A 22,302-nucleotide genomic window follows, 5' to 3' on the forward strand; every position below is an offset into this window, starting at 1 on the left:
CTTATATGTGGAATCTTAATTAAAAAAAAAGATTCCACTTACATGTGGAATCTCATAGAAACAGAGATTACAAAAGTGGTTGTCAGAATCTGCAGGTTGGGGGAAATAAGGAGAGGTTGGTAAAAGGCTACAAACTTTCAGCTATGAGATGAATAAGTTTACACTAAAACATGTGTAAACCATGTGTAAACACGGTGTAAAACATGGTGACTATAGTTGATAGCACTGTACAGTTGATTCTTGTACAACACAGGTTTGAACTGCATGGGTCCACATACACACATTTTTTTAAAAAATTAAGTACATATTACACAATCTGTGGTTGGTTGACTACTTGGCTGTGAAACTGCGGATACAGTAGCCTATTAAAATTATACTTTGATTTTCTACTGTGTGGGAGGTTGATGCCTCTAACTACCATATTGTTCAAGGGTCAACTGTATAATATAATTGAAATTTGCTGAGAGAATAGAACTTTAATGTTCTCACCGAAAAAACAAAAAGAAAGATCATTATGTGAGGTGATGGATATGTTAATTAATTAGGTGGTGGGAGTCTTTTCACAATGCATGCATATATCAAATCACCACCACGTATACTTTGTTCCTTACATTTTTATTTGTCAATTACATCTCAGTAAAACTGAAAAAAATCATGGCTTGATGATTCAAGATGAATGTATAGTTTAAAAGGAAAAATCATAGCAATAATAAGAATCATTCAAATGAGTGTTATCTTCAAAATAAAGAGACTCATATAGATAAATGAAATACAAATTACCCCCTAAGCACTTTTGGAATAGACATTTGTGGTTTTGCTTCATCAAAAAAACATTAAATCAATGCTGTTTATTTTAATATTATTAACTTTATACTTGTAACGTGTAGATTGGCTTAAATTTTATGGCTTTTTAAAGAACTTGTAGTCATACAGAATTTATGTCATATTTATATAAGCTACATTGTATTTATATTATATTCAAGTAATTTGTCAACACTGCTGCTGCTGCTGCTAAGTTGCTTCAGTCATGTCCGACTCTGCGCGACCCCATAGACGGCAGCCCACCAGGCTCCCCTGTCCCTGGGATTCTCCAGGCAAGAACACTGGAGTGGGTTGCCATTGCCTTCTCCAATGCATGAAAGTGAAAAGTGAAAGTGAAGTTGCTCAGTCGGGTCCGATTCTTCGCAACCCATGGACTGGAGCCTACCAGGCTCCTCCGTCCATGGGGTTTTCCAGGCACTGGGTGCCATTTATTCTTTTTCCTTGAAGAGCAGTGTACTCCTTACTTAAGCTGGAAAGATGATGTAGTAGGGCCGTAAAAGAAATAAGGAGTGAATGGATTATGTCCAACACTCATATCTACATTGTAATCAATTAGGAATTTCAATTGCATGGGGGCGTTTGTTTTGTAAATGTTTCTCTGTGACTAGGGATGTTGAGTTGTGTCAAAAGTTCCTGTTTCATAATTGACCTTTGCCATCGTCAGCCTACAGAAAATGGGGTTTTAAGAAATCAGATGGGGTGGCCTGCTTTCAACACCCAGTACTGGTGACACAAGACCATGTCAGCTGCTAGAAAGGATTCCTGCTCACACTGGGACACGTAAGGAAGGTGAGGAGCTGTGCACCTGAGAAGACCATCTGTCAGCTTCTCCACAGTCTCCTCAACAATCTCATCATTCCAAGCAGGCATCCTCAAGGAAAGCTGAATCTGTGACTTCTCTGCTCGGACTTCAGTCTGTTTTCATTGCGTCACTTTTTTGTACTAAGCTCATCTTTAAAATACTCACCATTTAAAACACACTTGTTTTTTGTGGCGCCAATATTGTACTTTTACATTTTCTTTAGGATCACGAAGGAATGCTGGTTGTGGTCTATGAACTCACAGAAATTATAAACCACCTTTGATGAAGGAATCCATCCATTTGAAGCGTGTGTTAAAGGGAAAAATAAGACAAATAAAGACATGGAGCTGCCTCAAGGGGATGAAATGGATGACGAGGTAAAAAAGAAGACCACGTCTCAACCACAAAGTAAGGCTTTTTGCTATAGGCTTATAGTTTCTAAATGGATGGCACAAATTCTTCTAAATGAATAAACTATAGATGTAAAAATGTTTAGTCTATTTGTGAACACTACACTTTTGAGAACTAATTTAATTATTCAAATTTGAAACCAGCATTTGCTAAACATTTGTAAAAGGCATGGCTTATTTGTTACCTTCTGTTGGTGATTTTTTTTTGTTTCACTTTTATCAGTTCCTCAGGACAGGGCTATGGTGCAAAAGGGATTTACCAGAAGTGAGCATTGATCAACAGTCTCATCTTAAAATACTTTTGCAAGTTGTTATGCAAAATCACAGTTGCAGAAAAATTGAGGTATTAAACAGATCAATTATGCTATCTCTAGTCCAGATTTTTTTAGCCCATTCTCTTTCACAGAGAAGGTTCTGTTTGTATGCATAGAGTAGCCAATACATGCTAAACTTCAGGCCTCTTACAACAAGTATGCCAGTATATCAGAGGAAAGTTTTCACTTATTTGCAATTTCTGTTAAATTGAAAATACAGTGGTGTCATTTCAGGAACTATAAGCAAAGATAACATTTAACTAATACCAAAATAGTACAATTTGCAACCTCACTTTCTACCCCTTCTTGTGTACCATGCACAGAAAAATAAACTTATTAAAAAGGAAATTGCTTTTCTAAGAGAGATGTCTGTTGCATGCTTTATTTTTTGAATATAAACAAATAATTTAAAAATATTTATTTTTTAATTTTTTAAATTTTTATTGGAGTAGAGTTGATTTGTTAATACAACGTTATGCTAGGTTCAGGTGTACAGCAGAGTGAGGCAGTTATACACACGGCCACTCTTTTTTAGATTCTTTTCCCATATGGGCCATTACAGAGTATTGAAAAGAGTTCCCCTTATTAGTTATCTATTTTATATATAGTAGTGTGTATATCTGCATTCTTGTTTCTTTTCTTTTTTTAGTAGTTTTTCTAAGCTTACTCTGAGTTTGCTATAACAGGATGAAATAAGTCATTTGCTTTGGAAAATTTTTCTTTTTTGTTTTTTTCTGTGGGCTTTGAGTTGCTCTTGGACACTTTTTTGTAGTTAAGAACATAAACTTTTGTGTTGGGCGCTAAGATTTGGATCCAGGTTCCTTTGCTTGCAGGTGCTGAGACAGTGGGCAGGAGATTTGAAGGCTCTTTTCCTCCTCGGTCAGATGGGGTTGAGTTGTGCATACCTCATGCTTTGTGATGCAAATGATAAGTGTTGGTTATCTTTGATATGAACCTGCCCTCAATGTGGGAGACCCAGGTTCAATCCCTGGTTCGGGGAGATCCCCCTGAAGAAGGGAATGTTTAACCACTCCATTATTTTTGCCTGGAGAATTCCATGGACAGAAGAGCCTGAGGGGCTACATATAGTCCATGGGGTCACAAGGAGTTGGACAGGACTGAGCGACTTTGATCTATTAGCATTATGGGGTTTATTTTTTTTTTTGTAATGATCTGTTGTTTGCTAATATTTGTACATTTAAATCTTGAGTTTCCAAGGTGTCTTAATCTGTTTGGGCTAAATGGTACACAAAAATACTCAGACTGAGTGTCTTATAAATGACAGAAATTTATTTCTCACAGTTTTGGAGGGTGTGAAGTCTTATATCATGGTAGTGATGAATTTGGTGTTTGATGAGAGCTTGCTTCCTGGTTCATAGATGGCTATCTTATTGCTATATCCTCTCACAGCAGAAGGGGCAAGAGAGTTTCCTGGGGCTTCTTTTATAAGGGTACTATTCATGTTCTTAAGGTTTCTATATTCATGACTTCATCACCTTCCAAGGTTCCACCTCCCTATGTAACCACCATCACATAGGGATTGGGTTTAAACATGTGAATTTTAGAGGGACAGAAACATTCATTGTATAGGAAAGGTTAGCAACTTTGTTCTCCTATATGCTGTGTGTGTTGAATAACAATGGCTTGTTTGAAGTACTGATGTACTAATTTCCTCACATACCTTTAAAAAGAATTATTTGGGAAAAATAAATAAATATGTTTAAAAAAAGCTTATTAGATACTGGATAAATGAAACCTTAAAAATTTACCTATTTACTTTATAAAGTCTTATTTCTGTATTTCCATAAATTACATTTTATATAAATAAGCGATATGCAAAAAGATTTAGACGTAAATCTGAGAATATTTTTCTAGTCTGAGTGTACTAGAGAAAAATTTATATCATATGACGTACAACATTGTTTCTTTGAAAAGCTTACCAGTGGATCTAAATAAGATGAAAATATCATCAGGGAACATTTTTCATAGACTGTGGGTATAAACATTTCAGAGCAGATTCAGGTTCTATGCTCTGGTGGCTCAGTAGTAAAGAACCTGCCTGCCAGTTTAAGAGACCCTGATTTGATCACTGGGTCGGGAAGAGCTCTTAGAGAAGCAAACGGCAATCCACTCCAGTGTTCTTGTTTGGGAAATCCCATGAACAGAGGAGCCTGGCAGGCTATAATCCATGAGGTCAAAAACGGCTGGACACTACTTAGCAACTAAACAACAATACCTATGCTCTAGCTACCATTTAAGGATGCTGTGTCAGTTAGAGTCTCAATGTGAAAGAAATGGCACATTCAAATTAAAATAATTCAAGGAAGATTTATGAATAAGGGTACTATTGTAAAGGTGTGAGCAGAGAGGGAACTGAAAGGGACCTCTGGGCTGTCATATTCCAGGCCTGAGAACCATGAGTAGAGAGAGGTAACCGGAACCAAGGGAGAGGGAATCACGTAGAACAGACTACATTAGAGGAAGAATGAGCTTATGCTGAGGGACACAGACTCAGATAGCCCTTCTGTCGAGAATAAATTCCCTCACCTCATCCCCTGCTTCTGCTCTCCTGCAGGACTTCCCTTCTGGCCAAACCCAAGGAAAGCCAAAGGGCACAGGAGCCTGTTAGAATAGTCCATTCTTAGCCTTCTATTAAAATGAATAATAAAAAAAAAAAAAAAAAAGAATTAGTCCATTCAGATCAACCTCCCAGGGTTGAGAGCAGAACAGAGGGTGACAGAAAGTGGATCTTAAGGAGCAAACAGAAGATAGCTACACACATGCTGACATTATCAAATCTAGAATTCATTTTTTCTTGTTATATCCATTGGTGGCAAGTGTTTCTCTGGTGGCTCAGATGGTAAAGAATCTGCCTGTAATGCAGGAGACCTGGGTTTGATCCCTGGGTCAGGAAGATCCCCTGGAGAAGGACTTGGCTACCCACTCCAGTATTCTTGCCTAGAGAATTCTGGAAAGAGTGGCCTGGCGGGCTACCGTCCATGGAGTCGCAAAGAGTCGGACATGACTGAGCAACTAGCACTATTCATAAAATAGAGTTAGAGCTTTATAAACATGCAATAGAATCCTTAGAGGAATTGTAAAGCAACTTTTTCAACAGTAGGATAAAAGAACAAAGCTTAAATTCCATGTTCGGTTTTTTTAAAAAGTCTCTTAAAGCTACACCAGGGCTAGAGACAAATTCCAAAACCTCGTTATACCTGGCGTCAACCTCTAAAATGTTCTCTCCGTGCCCTGAGCTCCCTCAAGTTCCACTTGGGGCTTACGTTGGTTATTTATTCATTCGTTATTTAACAGATATCAATAGTAATAAGTAGAATGGTCACAATCTCCACTGTGAATCTGAGAATGTTTTTCAAAATTTATGGTTTAGTAGGTAAGTAGTTTAAAGGATGTAAAGAAAGATTTAAATAGTTTATAGGGATTTTCCTCGTGGTCCAGCGCTTAAGAGTCTGCCTTCCAATACAGGGTACACTGGTTCGATCCCTGGTCAGCAAACTAAGATCCTGCATGCTGCATGGTGTGGCCAAAAAAAAAAAAAATGTTTTTAAACTTAAATAATTTATAAGTCTGTGTACATAAAGGCAATCATCCAGAATAACAGAACCACATGCTCATCAAAAGTCCAAATTAATATTTAAGCACAAAATTTGGGAGAATTCACAGAGTAGCCATTTATGTACTAAAAAGCCACAGACATTTTAGGTAGTGTACTTTCCCCTCTCCGAAGAAGATCAAACCAGTTAGCCTTGAGGGAAATCAATCCTCAATATTCCTTGGAAGGACTGATACTGAAGCTGAAGCTCCAGTATTTTGTTTATCTGATGTGAAAAATCTGACTCATTGGAAAAGTCCCTGATGCTGGGAAAGATTGAGGGCAGAGGAGAAGAGGGCATCAGAGGATGAGATGACTGAATGGCATCACTGATGCAATGGGCATGAACTTGGGCAAATTTTAGGAGATGGTGAGGGACAGGGAAGCCTGGAGTGCTGCAGTCCATTGGGTTGCAAAGAGTTGGACATGACTGAGTGACTGAACAACAACAACAACAACAACTTCCTCTCTTATTTAAGAAGGATTTTTATCTTAAACATTAGTTATCCAGGTCTGGGAAAATGTATCCAAATATAATTAGTGAGACAAAGAATAAGTGGCTGCAGAAGGCAATGGTATCCCACTCCAGTACTCTTGCCTGGAAAATCCCATGGATGAAGGAGCCTGGTAGACTGCAGTCCATAGGGTCGCTAAGAGTCAGACACAACTGAACGACTTCACTTTCATGCATTGGAGAAGGAAATGGCAACCCACTCCAGTGTTCTTGCCTGGACAATCCCAGGGACGGGGGAGCCTGGTGGGCTGCCATCTGTGGGGTCGCACAGAGTCAGACACAACTGAAGTGACTTAGCAGCAGTAACAGCAGCAGCAGCAGCAGCAGCAGAATCTAGAAAGTGCTGTCCATCACAGTAGCTAAAGAGCTGTCTGCAATAATGGAAATGTTCTATTCTGTACTGACTGATACATTAGATACTAATAAGCACTAGTTATTATGGTGACATGTCAGTAATGAGACTGATGAACTGAATTTTAAAATCTGCTTAATTTTAATTAATTTAAATTTAAAGAGCCACATGTGGCTACAGTAAGAACAAGATGTATGAGGTGGGGCTTGCTGAATACAAGTTGATTCATTTAATCTCATTTCCCTTTTCTACAGAGGTAATAACAGTTATTTATTTACTCATGCAACATCATGGGCCCAGCAGGATGTCAAATAGAGAGGAAATTAAAGATAGGTTATATGAAAATAACAAGTGTTAACAAAGAAGTGGAAAATTTGGAACACTTATGCGTTGCTGTGTGAATGTAAAGTAGAGCAGCTGTTGTGGAAAACAGTATAATGATCCCAGAAGAAATAGAATTACCATTTTGTTATTGTTCAGTCACTAAGTTGTGTCCAACTCTTTGAGATCCTGTGGACTGCAGCATGCCAGGCTTCCCTGTCCTTCAATATCTCCTGGAGTTTGCTCAGATTCATGTCCATTGACACATCCACAACTGAGCATCATTTTTGCTTTGGCCCAGCAGCTTCGTTCTTTCTGGAGCTCTTAGTAATTGCCTTTTGCTCTTCCCTCCTTGCATATTAGATAGCTTCCGACCTGGGGGCTCATCTTCCTACATTATATCATTTTGCCTTTTCATGCTGCTCATGGGGTTCTCATGGCAAGAATGCTGCAGTGGTTTGCCATTCCCTCCTCCAGTGGACCACGTTTTGTCAGAACTCTCCACTAGGACCCATCCATCTTGGGTAGCCCTACACAGCATGGCTTATAGCTTCACTGAGCTATGCAAGCCCCTTTGCCACGACAAGGCTGTGATCCATGAAGGGGAGAATTACCATATGATCCAGCAATTCCACTTCTGGGTCTCTACCTCAGAAAAATGAAGGCAGAGACTGAAAAAAAATATTCAGTCTTTAAAAGGAAGATTTTGACACATGTTATAACATGCATAAACCTTGAAGCTATTATACAGACTGAAATAAGCCAGTTATAAAAGGGCAAATATTGCACGGTTTTACTTATTTGTGGTCTCTAGAGTAGTCAGAGACAGAAAGTAAAGTGGTGGGTGCCAGGGACTAGGGAGAGGGGGAATGAGGAGTTAGTGTTTAATGGCTACAGAGTTGTCAGTTAGGGAAAATGAAAAAGTGCTGGAAATGGATGGTGGTGGTTGCACAACGTGAGTGTACGGAATGTAACCGAACTTCTCATTTTTAAATGGCCACAATGGTACGTGTTATGTCACATGTATTTTATTGCAGTTTTAAAAAGATAGGTTAAACACCTGTCCTCAAGGAATTTGAAAATTAGCATAGAAAAGAGAAATGGGAGCTGGTGATTGCTACATGGTGTAGGGATATAAAATGGCTATTTATAATATTGTATGAAAGGAGAGATTGCTCTATAGCAGAGATTGGCAGAATGTCATAAATCAACTATAATTTTAAAAAGTGAAATGAAATAACTGTTTACAGATGATCTTCTAACACAGAGACTGAATGGGTTTATGAGCCCTTCCCGTGAGGGATGGCAGTGGTACACAAGATGATGTACACAGTATCCAGGGGGTGAACCTTTATGTGGCAGTGGTGCCCTTCTTCAAGTGCTTGCCCTGCTTTATCTGAGCTTTACCCTAAAGTACTAATGGATTCAAGAATCCAGACTGGAGGGAGACTTCCCTGGTGATCCAGTGGTTAAGATGCCATGCTGTCATTGCAGGGGACTCGGGTTCCCTGGTCAGGGAGGGAATTAAGATACTCCCTTGCAGTGCAGTACAGCCAAAAGATAAATAAGAATAAAAAAAATCTAGACTGGAGGTGAAAGCCACATCTCCAGAAAAATGTCTGTAAATATAGAAGACCTATCTGGGAGCCTAGCCAGGGTGGTCAGGCCAAGTGCAGAGAACCAGGTCAGTCTAGATCTTGCCATTATCAATATCTGCATCTATTCATAGTCTGCTCTCTGACAACCAACTTTTTTTTTCAACTGAATCTCTCTAACCACTCCCCTCCCAACTGCAGCAATTTCTTGATACCCTGGATCTTCTGATCCATAGACCTAATATCCTTTCACATGGCCTCATAACTATCATTCATGTCCTCTCTTCTCTCCTTACTCGGTTTAGATGCCATGGTCCTGAATTATGGTTATTCCCTTGCACAGAGCCTCAACACTCTGGTCCCTGTCGCCTCTATCATATTCATCTGGCAGCTCCAAACTCTGATTATCTCTGGACCTCTGCCTAATTTTATTGGTGCCCAAGTAGACACCTGAGGTTTGTGAAAACACAACTATACCAACTGGTCTCCCTTCACATTCATGATCCCCGATTTCAAATGAACTCTTAGTACCACCTAACCATCTGACTATATTTTCAAAGTCCATTTGCTCTCTCCCTGACCCAAGATGCTATTTCCTACTTTCCCCTCTCTTCTCAAACTTCCTCTTACTCCTCACTTTCAGCTGATGACCTTCCTTCTTCATTGATAATACATGTTCCTGTTTCCACATTCAGTAGCATCTGTACCCGTACCTGCCTCCCCCTCTGCTGCCATGAGGGGAGAAACCTATCTTCTCTTTTTATTCCCAGCTTTCCATCTGTGCACTGGATTCCACCTCTGCTCATCGAGAGATGAGCTCGAGATTTCATCTCTCTGCTCAAGAGCACCGCTTTGGCAATTATCCCTTTTCTCTTCTGTCTTGTCACCTTTTACTTGTCTTCTGGCTCATAACCGTGAGCGTACAAATATGTATATTTTCTAATTAAAAAAAATTCTCCCTTGACCATACATTTCCTTCCAGCTATTGCCACCTCTCTCTGGGCTCCTCAGAAGTATTGGTCATCACACACCACTGAACCCTTATCAATTTTGCCATCAACCTCCGTATGGCTAAGCCCATTGCTCAGTTTTCATTCCTAATTTTACCCACTTTAGCAGCCTTTGATAGAATTGACCACTCTTGAAATATTTTTTTCATTTGGCTTCTGGAACATTCTTCATCAGTTTACCTCCTATCTCACTGATTACACTTTCTCATTCTCCTTTCTTGTTCTTCATCTTCCTGACCTCTAAACTTTGTAGTACCCTATGACTCAGACTTCAGACATCTAAATTCTGTGTGCTGAAGACTTCCAGATTGAAACCATCATCCCAGACTCACCAGTCCAACTGATATTCTTGAAAACTTAAGACTCCAAACTTCAAGTGTCCAAAATGGAGCTGTTAGTCCTCACAAACCTCCCCTCCCCTCCCCCAACCCCCACAATTTGTTTCCCAGGCAGTCTCCTCATCTCGGTCTAAGGAACTTCTTTCCTTTAGTTGCTCCAAGGAAAACCCTTGACTCATCCTTGACTCCTCTCTCTCTCCCTCCACATCCAATTAATCAGTCAGTCCTCTCAGCCCCTCCTTGGGTATAAATCCAGAATCTGTCCAGTTCTCACCAGTTCCACTGTCATGGCTTTGTGTCAATCCGGGTTTTCTGCAGAAACAGAACCAATAGGAGATACATCTATATCCAGAGACTGAGATAGAAGGAATTGGCACACGTGATTATGGAGGCTGAACAGTCCCAAGATCTGCAGATGACAAGCTGGAATGCAGAAAAGTTGGTGGTATAGTTCTAGTCTGAGTCCAAGGGCCTGAGAAGGAGGAAAGCAAATGGCCTAAGTTTCAGTTTGAGGTCAAGTCTGAAGTCAGGAGAAAACTAATGTCCTAGTTCAAAGACAGGCAGGCCTAGGGAGAACAAATGCTGTCTTATCCTGCCTTTTGTTCTGTTCAGGCCTTCAACAGCTTGGATGAGGCCCACCAACACTGAGGAGTGCAATCTGCTTTGCTCAGTCCATGGATTCAGATGTTAATCTCATCTAGAAACACCCTTACAGATGTACAGAGGGTTAAACAGAATAATGTTTAACCAAATACCTGAGCAACCCCAGCCCAGTCGACACATAAAATTAATCATCACGGCTTCCTAACTGGCTGGCCTACTTCCATTCTTGTCCCTTAATCTATTCTCAATACAACAGTAGACTAAACAAACAAAAAAAGCCACATCAGGTTACTCCTCTGTTAAAAAATTTCCAATGTCTTCCCTTCTTAATCAAAGTAAAATTTAAAAACTATCAAGCCCACCAAGGCTCTACATGCTCTACTCCCCACCCACTCTCACCAGTTATCACTCTTCCCCATTTTCTTTCCCTACCACACTGGTATTGCTCCAGGAAGTCAAGCATGCTCCTACATGCTTGACATCTGAGAGCCCTTACATCTGCAGATTCCTCAGCTTGCAATGGTCAAAATACGTGGGCGGTCCTAAGATGGCGGAGGAATAGGAAGGGTAGACCACTTTCTCCCCCACATATTCATGAAAAGAACATTTGAATGCTGAGCAAATTCCACAAAACAGCTTCTGAGTGTTGGCAGAGGACATCAGGCACCCAGAAAGGCAGCCCATTGTCTTCGAAAAGAGATGGAGAAGTCTTGAGGCTACTATAAGAATAAGACTAAAGATTCATCTCAATATATGGCAAAACCAGTACAATATTGTAAAGTTAAAAAATAAAATAAAATAAAAAAGAATAAGACTAAAACCACTGGCAGGAGGCTTAAATTCAAAACCTGAGAACACCAGAGAACTCCTGACTCCAGGGAACATTAACCGATAAGAGCTCATCCAAAAGCCTCCATACCTACACTGAAACCAAGCACCACCCAAGAGCCAACAAGTTCCAGAGCAAGACATACCATGCAAATTCTCCAGCAACACAGGAACATAGCCCTGAGCTTCAATATAGAGGCTGCCCAAAGTCACACCAAACCCATAGACATATCAAAACTCACTACTGGACACTTCATTGCACTCCAGAGAGAAGAAACCCAGCTCCACCTACCAGAACACTGACACAAGCTTCTCTAACCAGGAAACCTTGACAAGTCACCCATCCAACCCCACCCACAGTGAGGAACCTCCACAATAAAAAGGAACCACAAACTGCCAGAATACAGAAAGGCCACCCCAAACACAGCAATCTAAACAAGATGAAAAGGCAGAGAAATACAGAGCAGGTAAAGGAACAGGTAAATGGTAAAGGAGCAGGTAAATGCCCACCAAACCAAAGAGGAAGAGATAGGGAATCTACCTGAAAAAGAATTCAGAATAATGATAGTGAAAATGATCCAAAATCTTGAAAACAAAATGGGAGTTACAGATAAATAACTTGGAGACAAGGATTGAGAAGATGCAAGAAATGTTTAACAAGGACCTAGAAGAAATAAAAAAGATTCAATATATAATGAATAATGCAATAAATGAGATAAAAAACACTCTGGAAGGAACCAACAATAGAATAACAGAGGCAGAAGATAGGATAAGTGAGGTAGAAGATAGAATGGTAGAAATAAATGAAGCAGAGAGAAAAAAAGAGAATTAAAAGAAATGAGGACAACCTCAGAGACCTCTGGGACAATGTTAAACACCCTAACATTCAAATCATATGAGTCCCAGAAGAAGAAGAAAAAAAGAAAGACCATGAGAAAATACTTGAGGAGATAATAGTTGAAAACTATGGCAACTCATTCCAGTATTCTTACCTGGAGAATCCCATGAATGGAGGAGCCTGGTTGGCTACAGTCCACGGGGTCACAAAGAGTCAGACACGATGGAGCGACTTCACTTTCCCTAAAATGGGGAAGGAAATAGTCACCCAAGTCCAAGAAACCCAGAGAGTCCCAAACAGGATAAACCCAAGGCAAAACACCCCAAGACACATATTAATCTAATTAACAAAGATCAAACACAAAGAATAAATATTAAAAGCAGCAAAGGAAAAATAACAATTAACACACAAGGGGATTCCCATAAGGATAACAGCTGATCTTTCAACAGAAACTCTTCAGGCCAGAAGGGAATGGCAGGACATACTAAAGTAATGAAAGAGAAAAACCCACAATCCAGGTTACTGTACCCAGCAAAGATCTCATTCAAATATGAGGAAGATATCAAAAGCTTTACAGACAAGCAAAAGCTGAGAGAATTCAGCATCATCAAACCAACCCTCCAACAAATGCTAAAGGATCTTCTCTAGACCAGAAACAGAGAAAGCGTGTATAAATTCGAACCCAAAACAACAAAGTAAATGGCAACGGGATCATCAGTTCAGTTCAGTTCAGTCACTCAGTTGTGTCCAACTCATTGCAACCCCATGAATAGCAGCACACCAGGCCTCCCTGTCCATCACCATCTCCCGGAGCTTGCTCAAACTCATGTCCATCGAGTCGGTGATGCCATCCAGCCATCTCATCCTCTGTCGTCCCCTTCTCCTCCTGCCCCCAATCCCTCCCAGCATCAGAGTCTTTTCCAATGAGTCAACTCTTCGCATGAGGTGGCCAAAGTACTGGGGTTTCAGCTTTAGCATCAGTCCTTCCAATGAACATCCAGGACTGATCTCCTTTAGAATGGACTGGTTGGATCTCCTTGCAGTCCAAGGGACTCTCAAGAGTCTTCTCCAACACCACAGTTCAAAAGCATCAATTCTTCAGCGTTCAGCCTTCGTCACAGTCCAACTCTCACATCCATACATGACCACTGGAAAAACCATAGCCTTGGCTGCTGGATCTTTGTTGGCAAAGTAATGTCTCTTCTTCTTAATATGCTATCTAGGTTGGTCATAACTTTCCTTCCAAGGAGTAAGCATCTTTTAATTTCATGGCTGAAATCACCATCTGCACTGATTTTGGAGCCCCCCAAAATAAAGTATGACAGTATTTCCACTGTTTCCCCATCTATTTGCGATGAAGTGATGGGACCAGATGCCATGATCTTCGTTTTCTGAATGTTGAGCTTTAAGCCAACTTTTTCATTCTCCTCTTTCACTTTCAACAAGAGGCTTTTTAGTTCCTCTTCACTTTCTGCCATAAGGGTGGTGTCATCTGCATATCTGAGGTTACTGATATTTCTCCCGACAATCTTGATTCCAGCTTGTGCTTCTTCCAGCCCAGTGTTTCTCATGATGTACTCTGCATATAAGTTAAATAAGCAGGGTGACAATATACAGCCTTGACGTACTCCTTTTCCTATTTGGAACCAGTCTGTTGTTCCATGTCCAGTTCTAACTGTTGCTTCCTGACCTGCATATATTTTTCTCAAGAGGCAGGTCAGGTGGTCTGGTGTTCCCATCTCTTTCAGTCATACTTATCAATAATTACCTTAAATGTAAATAGGTTGAATGCCCCAACCCAAAGACAAAGACTGGCTGAATGGATACAAAAATAAGACCCCTATACATGTTGTCTACAAGAGACCCACCTCAAAACAAAGGACACATACAGACTGAAAGTGAATGGCTGGAAAAAGATATTCCACACAAATAGAAACCAAAAGAAAGCAGGAGTAGCAATACTCCTATCAGATAAAATAGACTAAAATAAAGGTTGTGAAAAGAGACAAAGAAAGACACTACATAATGATCAAAGGATCAATCCAAGAAGAAGATATAACAATTATAAATATATATGCACCCAACATAAGAGCACCACAATATGTAAGGCAAATGCTAACAAGTATGAAAGGGGAAATTAACAATAACACAATAATAGTAGGAGACTTTAATACCCCACTCACACCTATGGATAGATCAACTAAATAGAAAATTAACAAGGAAACACAAACTTTAAATCATACAGTAGACCAGTTAGACCTAATTGATATCTATAGGACATTTCACCCCAAAACACTGAATTTCACCTTTTTCTCAAGTGCACATGGAACCTTCTCCAGGATAGATCACATCCTGGGCCATAAATCTAGCCTTGGTAAGTTAAAAAAAACTTAAATAATTCCAAGCATCTTCTCTGACCACAAGGCAGTAAGATTAGATGTCAATTACAGGAGAAAAACTATTAAAAATTCCAACATATGGAGACTGAACAACACGCTGCTAAATAACCAACAAATCACAGAAGAAATCAAAAAAGAAATCAAAATATGCATAGAAATGAATGAAAATGAAAACACAACAACCCAAAACCTATGGGACACTGTAAAATTAGTGCTAAGGGGAAGGTTCATCTTCCAGGCTTATCTCAAGAAACAAGAAAAAAGTCAACTAAATAACCTAACTTTACACCTAAAGCAACTAGAAAATGAAGAAATGAAGAACCCCAAGGTTAGTAGAAGGAAAGAAATCTTAAAACTTAGGGCAGAAATAAATGCACAAGAAACAAAAGAGACAAGAGCAAAAATCAACAAAGCTAAAAGCTGGTTCTTTGAGAAGATAAATAAAATTGACAAACAATTAGCCAGACTCATCAAGAAACAAAGGGAGAAAAATCAAATCAACAAAATTAGAAATGAAAATGGAGAAATCACAACAGATAACACAAAAATACAAAGGATCATAAGAGACTACTATATCAGCAACTATATGCCAATAAAATGGGCAACTTGGAAGAAATGGACAAATTCTTAGAAAAGTACAACTTTCCAAAACTGACCCAAGAAGAAATAAAAAAGCTTAACACACCCATCACAAGCACAGAAATTGAAACTATAATCAGAAATCTTCCAGCAAACAAAAGCCCAGGACCAGACAGCTTCACAGCTGAATTCTACCAAAAATTTAGAGAAGAGCTAACACCTATATTACTCAAACTCTTCCAGAAAATTGCAGAGGAAGGCAAATTTCCAAACTCATTCTCTGAGGCCACCATCACCCTAATACCCAAATCAGACAAAGATGCCACACAAAAAGAAAACTACAGGCCAATATCACTGATGAACATAGATGCAAAAATCCTTAACAAAATTCTAGCAATCAGAATCCAACAACATATTAAAAAGATCATGTATCATGACCAAGTGGGCTTTATCCCAGAGATGCAAGGATTCTTCAATATCTACAAATCAATCAACGTAATACACCACATTAACAAATTGAAAGATAAAAACCAGATGATTATCTCAATAGATGCAGAGAAAGCCTTTGACAAAATTCAGCATCCATTTATGATAAAAACCCTCCAGAAAGCAGGAATAGAAGGAACATACCTCAACATAATAAAAGCTACATATGACAAACCCACAGCAAACATTATCTTCAATGGTGAAAAATTGAAAACATTTCCCCTAAAGTCAGGAACAAGACAAGGGTGCCCACTCTCACTACTACTATTCAACATAGTTTTGGAAGTTTTGGCCACAGCAATCAGAGCAGAAAAAGAAATAAAAGGGATCCAGATTGGAAAAGAAGAAGTAAAACTCTCACTGTTTGCAGATGACATGATCCTCTACATAGAAAACCCTAAAGACTCCACCAGAAAATTACTAGAACTAATCAATGAATATGCTTCCCTGGTGGCTCAGAGGTTAAAGCGTCTGCCTGCAATGCGGGAGACCTGGGTTTGATCCCTGGGTCAGGAAGATCCCCTGGAGAAGGAAATGGCAACCCACTCCAGTAGTCTTGCCTGGAGAATCCCATGGATGGAGGAGCCTGGCGGGCTACAGTCCATGGGGTTGCAAAGAGTCTGACATGGCTGAGCAACTTCACTCACTCAATCAATGAATATAGTAAAGTTGCAGGACATAAAATTAACACACAGAAATCCCTTGCATTCCTATACACTAACAATGAGAAAACAGAAAGAGAAATTAAGGAAACAATTCCATTCATCATTGCAACAAAAAGAATAAAATACTTAGGAATATATCTACCTAAAAAAACAAAAGACCTGTATATAGAAAACTATAAACTCTGATGAAAGAAATCAAAGAGGACACAAATAGATGGAGAAATATATCATGTTCATGGACTGGAAGAATCAATATAGTGAAAATGAGTATACTACCCAAAGCAATCTATAATTCAATGCAATCCCTATCAAGCTACCAATGGTATTTTTCACAGAACTAGAACAAATAATTTCACAATTTGTATGGAAATACAAAAAAACCTCAAATAGCCAAAGCAATCTTGAGAAAGAAGAATGGAACTGGGGGAATCAACCTGTCTGACTTCAGGCTATACTACAAAGCTACAGTCATTAAGATAGTATGGTACTGCACAAAAACAGAAATATAGATCAAAGGAACAAAATAGAAAGCCCAGAGACAAATCCACACACCTATGGACACCTTATGTTTCACAAAGGAGGCAAGAATATACAATGGAGAAAAGACAATCTCTTTAACAAGTGGTGCTGGGAAAACTGGTCAACCACTTGTAAAAGAATGAAACTAGAACACTTTCTAACACCATACACAAAAATAAATTCAAAGTGGATTAAAGATCTAAATGTAAGACCAGAAACTATAAAACTCCCAGAGGAAAACATAGGCAAAACACTCTCCACATAAATCACAGCAGGATCCTCTATGACTCACCTCCCAGAGTAATGGAAATAAAAGCAAAAATAAACAAATGGGACCTAATTAAACTTAAAAGCTTTTGCACAATGAAGGAAACTATAAGCAAGGTGAAAAGACAGCCTTCAGAATGGGAGAAAATAATAGCAAATGAAGCAACAGACAAAGAATTAATCTCAAAAATATACAAGCAACTCCTGCAGCCCAATTCCAGAAAAATAAACGACCCAATCAAAAAATGGGCCAAAGAACTAAATAGACATTTCTCCAAAGAAGACATACAGATGGCTAACAAACACATGAAAAGATGCTCAACATCACTCATTATCAGAGAAATGTAAATCAAAACCACAACGAGGTACCATTTTACGCCAGTCAGAATGGATGCTATCCAAAAGTCTACAAACAATAAATGCTGGAGAGGGTGTGGAGAAAAGCGAACCCTCTTACACTGTTGGTGGGAATGCAAACTAGTACAGCCACTATGGAGAACAGTGTGGAGATTCCTTAAAAAGCTGAAAATAGAACTGCCATATGACCCAGTAAACTCAATGCTGGCATACACACCAAGGTAACCAGAATTGAAAGAGACATGTGTACCCCAGTGTTCATCACAGTACTGTTTATAATAGCCAGGAAATGGAAGCAACCTAGATGTCCATCAGCAGACATGGATAAGAAAGCTGTGGTACATAGACACAATGGAATATTACTCAGCCATTAAAAAGAATACATTTGAATCAGTTCTAATGAGGTGGATGAAACTGGAGGCTATTATACAGAGTGAAGTAAGTCAGGAAGAAAAACATCAATACAGTATACTAACAAATATATTCGGAATTTAGAAAGATAGTAACGATAACCCTATATGCAAGACAGCAAAAAAGACACAGATGTCTAGAACAGTCTTTTGGACTCTGTGGGAGAGGGCAAGGGTGGAATGATTTGGGAGAATGGCATTGAAACATGTATATTATCATATATGAAACGGATCACCAGTCCAGGTTCAATGCATGGGACAGGGTTGCTTGGGGCTGGTGCACTGGGAGGACCTAGAGGGATGGGATAGGGAGGTAGGTGGGAGGGGGGTTCAAGATGGGGAACACATGTACACCTGTGGCTGATTCATGGCACTGTATGGCAAAACCACTACAATATTGTAAAGTAATTAGCTTCCAATTAAAATGAATAAATTTATTTTTAAAAAAGAAAAAAAACAAAGTTTTCCACAGAAACAAACAACAACAACAACAACAAAAAACAAACAACAACAAAAAAGAAATGGTCAAAATACCTACATTGCTTCCTCCCTAAACTGTTTTATCTTAGATGCCTTTGCATTAAACCCATTTTCTTCAGTTCTTATAGCATCCCTCATGTCTCTTACTTTGCTTCACCTTTAAAATGAACTTTATTATTTTATTTATTTATGGCTACATCTGGTCTTAGTTGCAGCACCCAGGATTTTTCATTGTGGTGCCTAGACTTCTCTCTAACTATGGCTCATGGGTTCCAGAATGTGTGGATTGTGTAGTTGTGGTGAGTAGGTTTAGTTGCTCCACAGCATGTGGTATCTTCCCAGAGCAGGGATCGAATCTGTCTCCCCTGAATTGGAAGGCACATTCTTTTTTTTAATTGTTTTATTAATTTTAATTGGAGACTAATTACAATATTGTGTTGTTTTGCCATACGTTGACATGACTCAGCCATGGGTGTACATGTGTCCCCCTGTCTCGAACCCCTTCCCCTCCCCCCTCCCCATCCCTTCCCTCCAGGTTGTCCCAGTGCACAGCTTTTGAGTGCCCTGTTTCATGCATCAAGTTTGGACTGGTCATCTATTTCACATATGGTAATATACATGTTTCAATGCTATTCTCTCAAATCATCCCACCCTACCTTCTGCCACAGAGTCCAAAAGTGTGTTCTTTACATCGGTGTCTCTTTTGCTGTCTTGCTGTCTTGTTACCATCTTTCTAAATTCCATATGTATGCGTTAATATACTGTATTGGTGCTTTTCTTTCTGACTTACTTCACTCTGTATAATAGGCTCCAGTTTCATCCACCTCATTAGAACTGACTCAAATGCTTTCTTTTTAATACCTGAGTAATATTCCATTGTGTATATGTGTCACAACTTTCTTATCCATTTGTCTGCTGATGGACATCTAAGTTGCTTCCATGTCCTATCTATTGTAAACAGCAGAAGGCACATTCTTAACCACTGGACCCCCAGGGAAGTCCCTAAACTTAGTTTTTTTCAAATGGTTTTAGATTTACAGAAAAAAAATTACAAAGATAATAAGAGAGTTTCCATAAATCTTGTTCCCATTTTCTCCTATTATTATCATTGTACAATTAAGTATGGTACATCATCATAACTCATGTACTAATCTTGATATTGTAACAGAAGTCCATACTTTATTCATATTGCCTTAGTTTTTACGGAAAAGCCTTTCCCTGTCCCAGGATCCCATCCAGGATCCCACATACATTTAGTTGTCAGGTTTCCTTAGGATGCTCTAGGCTGTAGCAGTTTTTCATACTTTCTTTGTTTTTTATAATAGTCACAGCTTTTAGAAACATTCAGTTCAGTTAAGTTCAGTCGCTCAGTCGTGTCTGACTCTTTGCGACCCCATGGACTGCAGCACGCCAGGCTTCCCTGTCCATCACCAACTCCCAGAGCTTACTCAAACTCATGTCCATCCAGTTGGTAATGCCTTCCAACCATCTCATCCTCTGTCATCCCCTTCTCCTTCTGCCTTCAGTCTTTCCCAGCATCAGGGTCTTTTCAAACGAGTCAGTTCTCTGCATCAGTTGGCTAAAGTATTGGAGTTTCAGCTTCAGCCTAGTTTGTAATCTAATACTACTTTATCTTGCTGTTCAAATTGCTCCCCCTCTGGCTGTGGAAGCTCTTTCGGTTGACTCTGTATTCCTTTGACATTCCCCATCAACGAAGATCTATTTCATCCCCCTTCTTGAGCATTTTCTAACTTTTAAGCCTCAGGCTTATTCAATATACCACTAATCTCCCATGACAAGCACTTTATCTGTCGATCTTTCCTCACTGGAATTCCAGGTCTTTGCGGGTAATGTCTTGGCGGTGCTTTAGACCACATAGCATCCTCATGGCCTGTGTGGACGCTGGGTTGGTACTGAATGAGTGAACGAGCCGGACTGGTGTTTAAAAGCTCACTGGAAAGGGGTGAATTAGAGTGAGTTCTGGGAATAAGATACTCAGCCTCGAGGTGACTCGCAGCCTCCCTGCCGGCCGCCTACAGGGTAGGGACAGGTGCAGGGCCGGCCACAGTCACCTCCGCACTGAGAACCGCGCGGGAAACACACCGGCACGGCCTGCAAACGTCACCAGCGCGGGGGGATCCCCGGGGAAAATCCAGCGCCTTTGAGCCACCCCCGCCACTCGGCTTCCAGGGGGCCCTCCAAGGAAGAGGAGGCTAGGGAACGCGGTGAAGTGCCCCAGGCGGCACACTTCGCAGCTGATCCTCGTCGCCCCCGCGCGGAGCATCCGGGGCGCACGCGAGTGAGAGGAGGCTGGAGCGGGTCGGCCCCACTGCCTGGGGTCCGGAAAGCACACGCTCAAGGCGGGGAGGGGCGGGGCGGGGAGCCGGGGCCGTCGCCCGGGGGCGGGGCCTGGTCCCCAGCTGTGGGTGCTTCCGACGCCCGCGGGGCCGGGCGGGCGCCCAGATGCGGCGGCGGCGGCGCGGAGCTCGGGCGGCCCGGGAGGAGCCGCGGGAGGCGCCGGGAGCCCATCCACCGGGAGTCGAGCCGCAGGTTTCCACCCGCGCTGGGACGCGCGCCCACTGGAGCCGGCTCCTGGGGTCGCCCGCGCGGCCCCGTTCCTGGTTCGTGTTCCTCTCCTTGGGGCTCTTTTTCTCTCTTTCAGGAGAGGCTGAGCGCTGTAGGCGTGCGGCCGCAGGGGTACTCGCTCGCTCGGGGACGCGAGGGATGCCTTCGGGGAGGGAGCGCCTCGGGTCCCTCGCCGCCTGTTCACGTCGGGGGACACCTCTAATTCTGAGAGGAGTGATTGTTTTTTCCACCTAATGGACAAGGTCTGCGCATTTAGGGCTTCTTAGAAATTATTTCACTGACACCTGTTGGTAGGCTTCTTTTATACGGTATCCACCCAAGACTGCTTTTGTTTTTTCAGTCGAAAGGCTGAAGTTTGGGGGGATTGTGTTTGTTTTTGGAATTAGAAGGGGCATGATTTCGATCACCTTTTCACTTCCTATTAGGTTGCACTTTCTAACCAGCTTGGCAGTATGACTCAGGAGCCAAGAAATACAGATAAGTCGTACTGACTTGAAATATTTCCTTCCCAGCCTACAGAAGACTTTTTTCCCCCTTCTTCTTCTTCTTTTTAGTAGAATGGAGACAAGAGATAGTTGCAGCGCCTAGGTGCTCCACACCGTCCAGAGAGGGAATTCTAGGCTTGGCTCGCACTGCTCAAGATCTGTATTACTTCCGGTGATTCTCACGCACTTGTTGAAGCCGTTTCTCAGCAAAGGGAGGAGTTGTTATTTCGGGTATCCAAAAATGAGTCATAGAGCTGCTCTCTTACATGTGAGACTTCGTTAATGAACTTTTGAAAAGTGAGGTTTGCTCTGGCTGTATTTAAAATGAGATTAAGATGTGAAATGCAGGCGCTGATAAACTGGAACTGGTTGTAAAGGAAGTAATAGTTTAAAGTTTTGTTTCTAAGAGCGCCTGGATGGTACAGCATACCAGCTAGGCTCACCAGGCTGATGGAAGATAACCATTAAAATCATGTGCTTTGCCACAGAGGCCCCAAGAGAAATTTAATTTCGTTATTCAATAACTGGTTTGTTACTGCTTCTGCTGGGATGGGGTGGTGGAAACATGTCATGTTACATAGTAATTGTATGTCACGCTGAATCGAAATCTTCTGGACAGTTTGTCTTTATATATTAGTGCCATGTAAAAAATTGTGAAGATGGTGGATACCCCTTGGAGCTGAGAAATTAAAATGTTCAAGCTGGTAAG

At 40.8% G+C, this 22,302-nt stretch overlaps 1 protein-coding gene across 4 annotated transcripts in view; it reads left to right on the forward strand.

The window, feature by feature from the left end:
* Window positions 1-1,635: 1,635 nt before the first annotated feature.
* The window catches only part of STX11 (syntaxin 11), a 50,784-nt gene continuing 30,117 nt past the window's right edge, over window positions 1,636-22,302 (forward strand). Inside the window, exons 1-2 of one of the 4 annotated variants that reach the window (XM_024996789.2) lie at window positions 1,636-1,761; window positions 1,848-2,032. In XM_024996789.2, the coding sequence (XP_024852557.1) occupies window positions 1,966-2,032 (67 nt within the window). In that variant the 5' untranslated portion in view covers window positions 1,636-1,761; window positions 1,848-1,965. Of the gene's footprint in view, window positions 1,762-1,847; window positions 2,033-21,001; window positions 21,144-21,182; window positions 22,298-22,302 lie in introns of those variants that run through there. The other 3 variants (NM_001205736.3, XM_024996792.2, XM_010808658.4) reach the window with 3 other exon arrangements.

The sequence above is a fragment of the Bos taurus genome, chromosome 9 (assembly GCF_002263795.3).
Source record: "Bos taurus isolate L1 Dominette 01449 registration number 42190680 breed Hereford chromosome 9, ARS-UCD2.0, whole genome shotgun sequence".
In the NCBI taxonomy this organism is placed as follows: Eukaryota; Metazoa; Chordata; class Mammalia; order Artiodactyla; family Bovidae; genus Bos; species Bos taurus.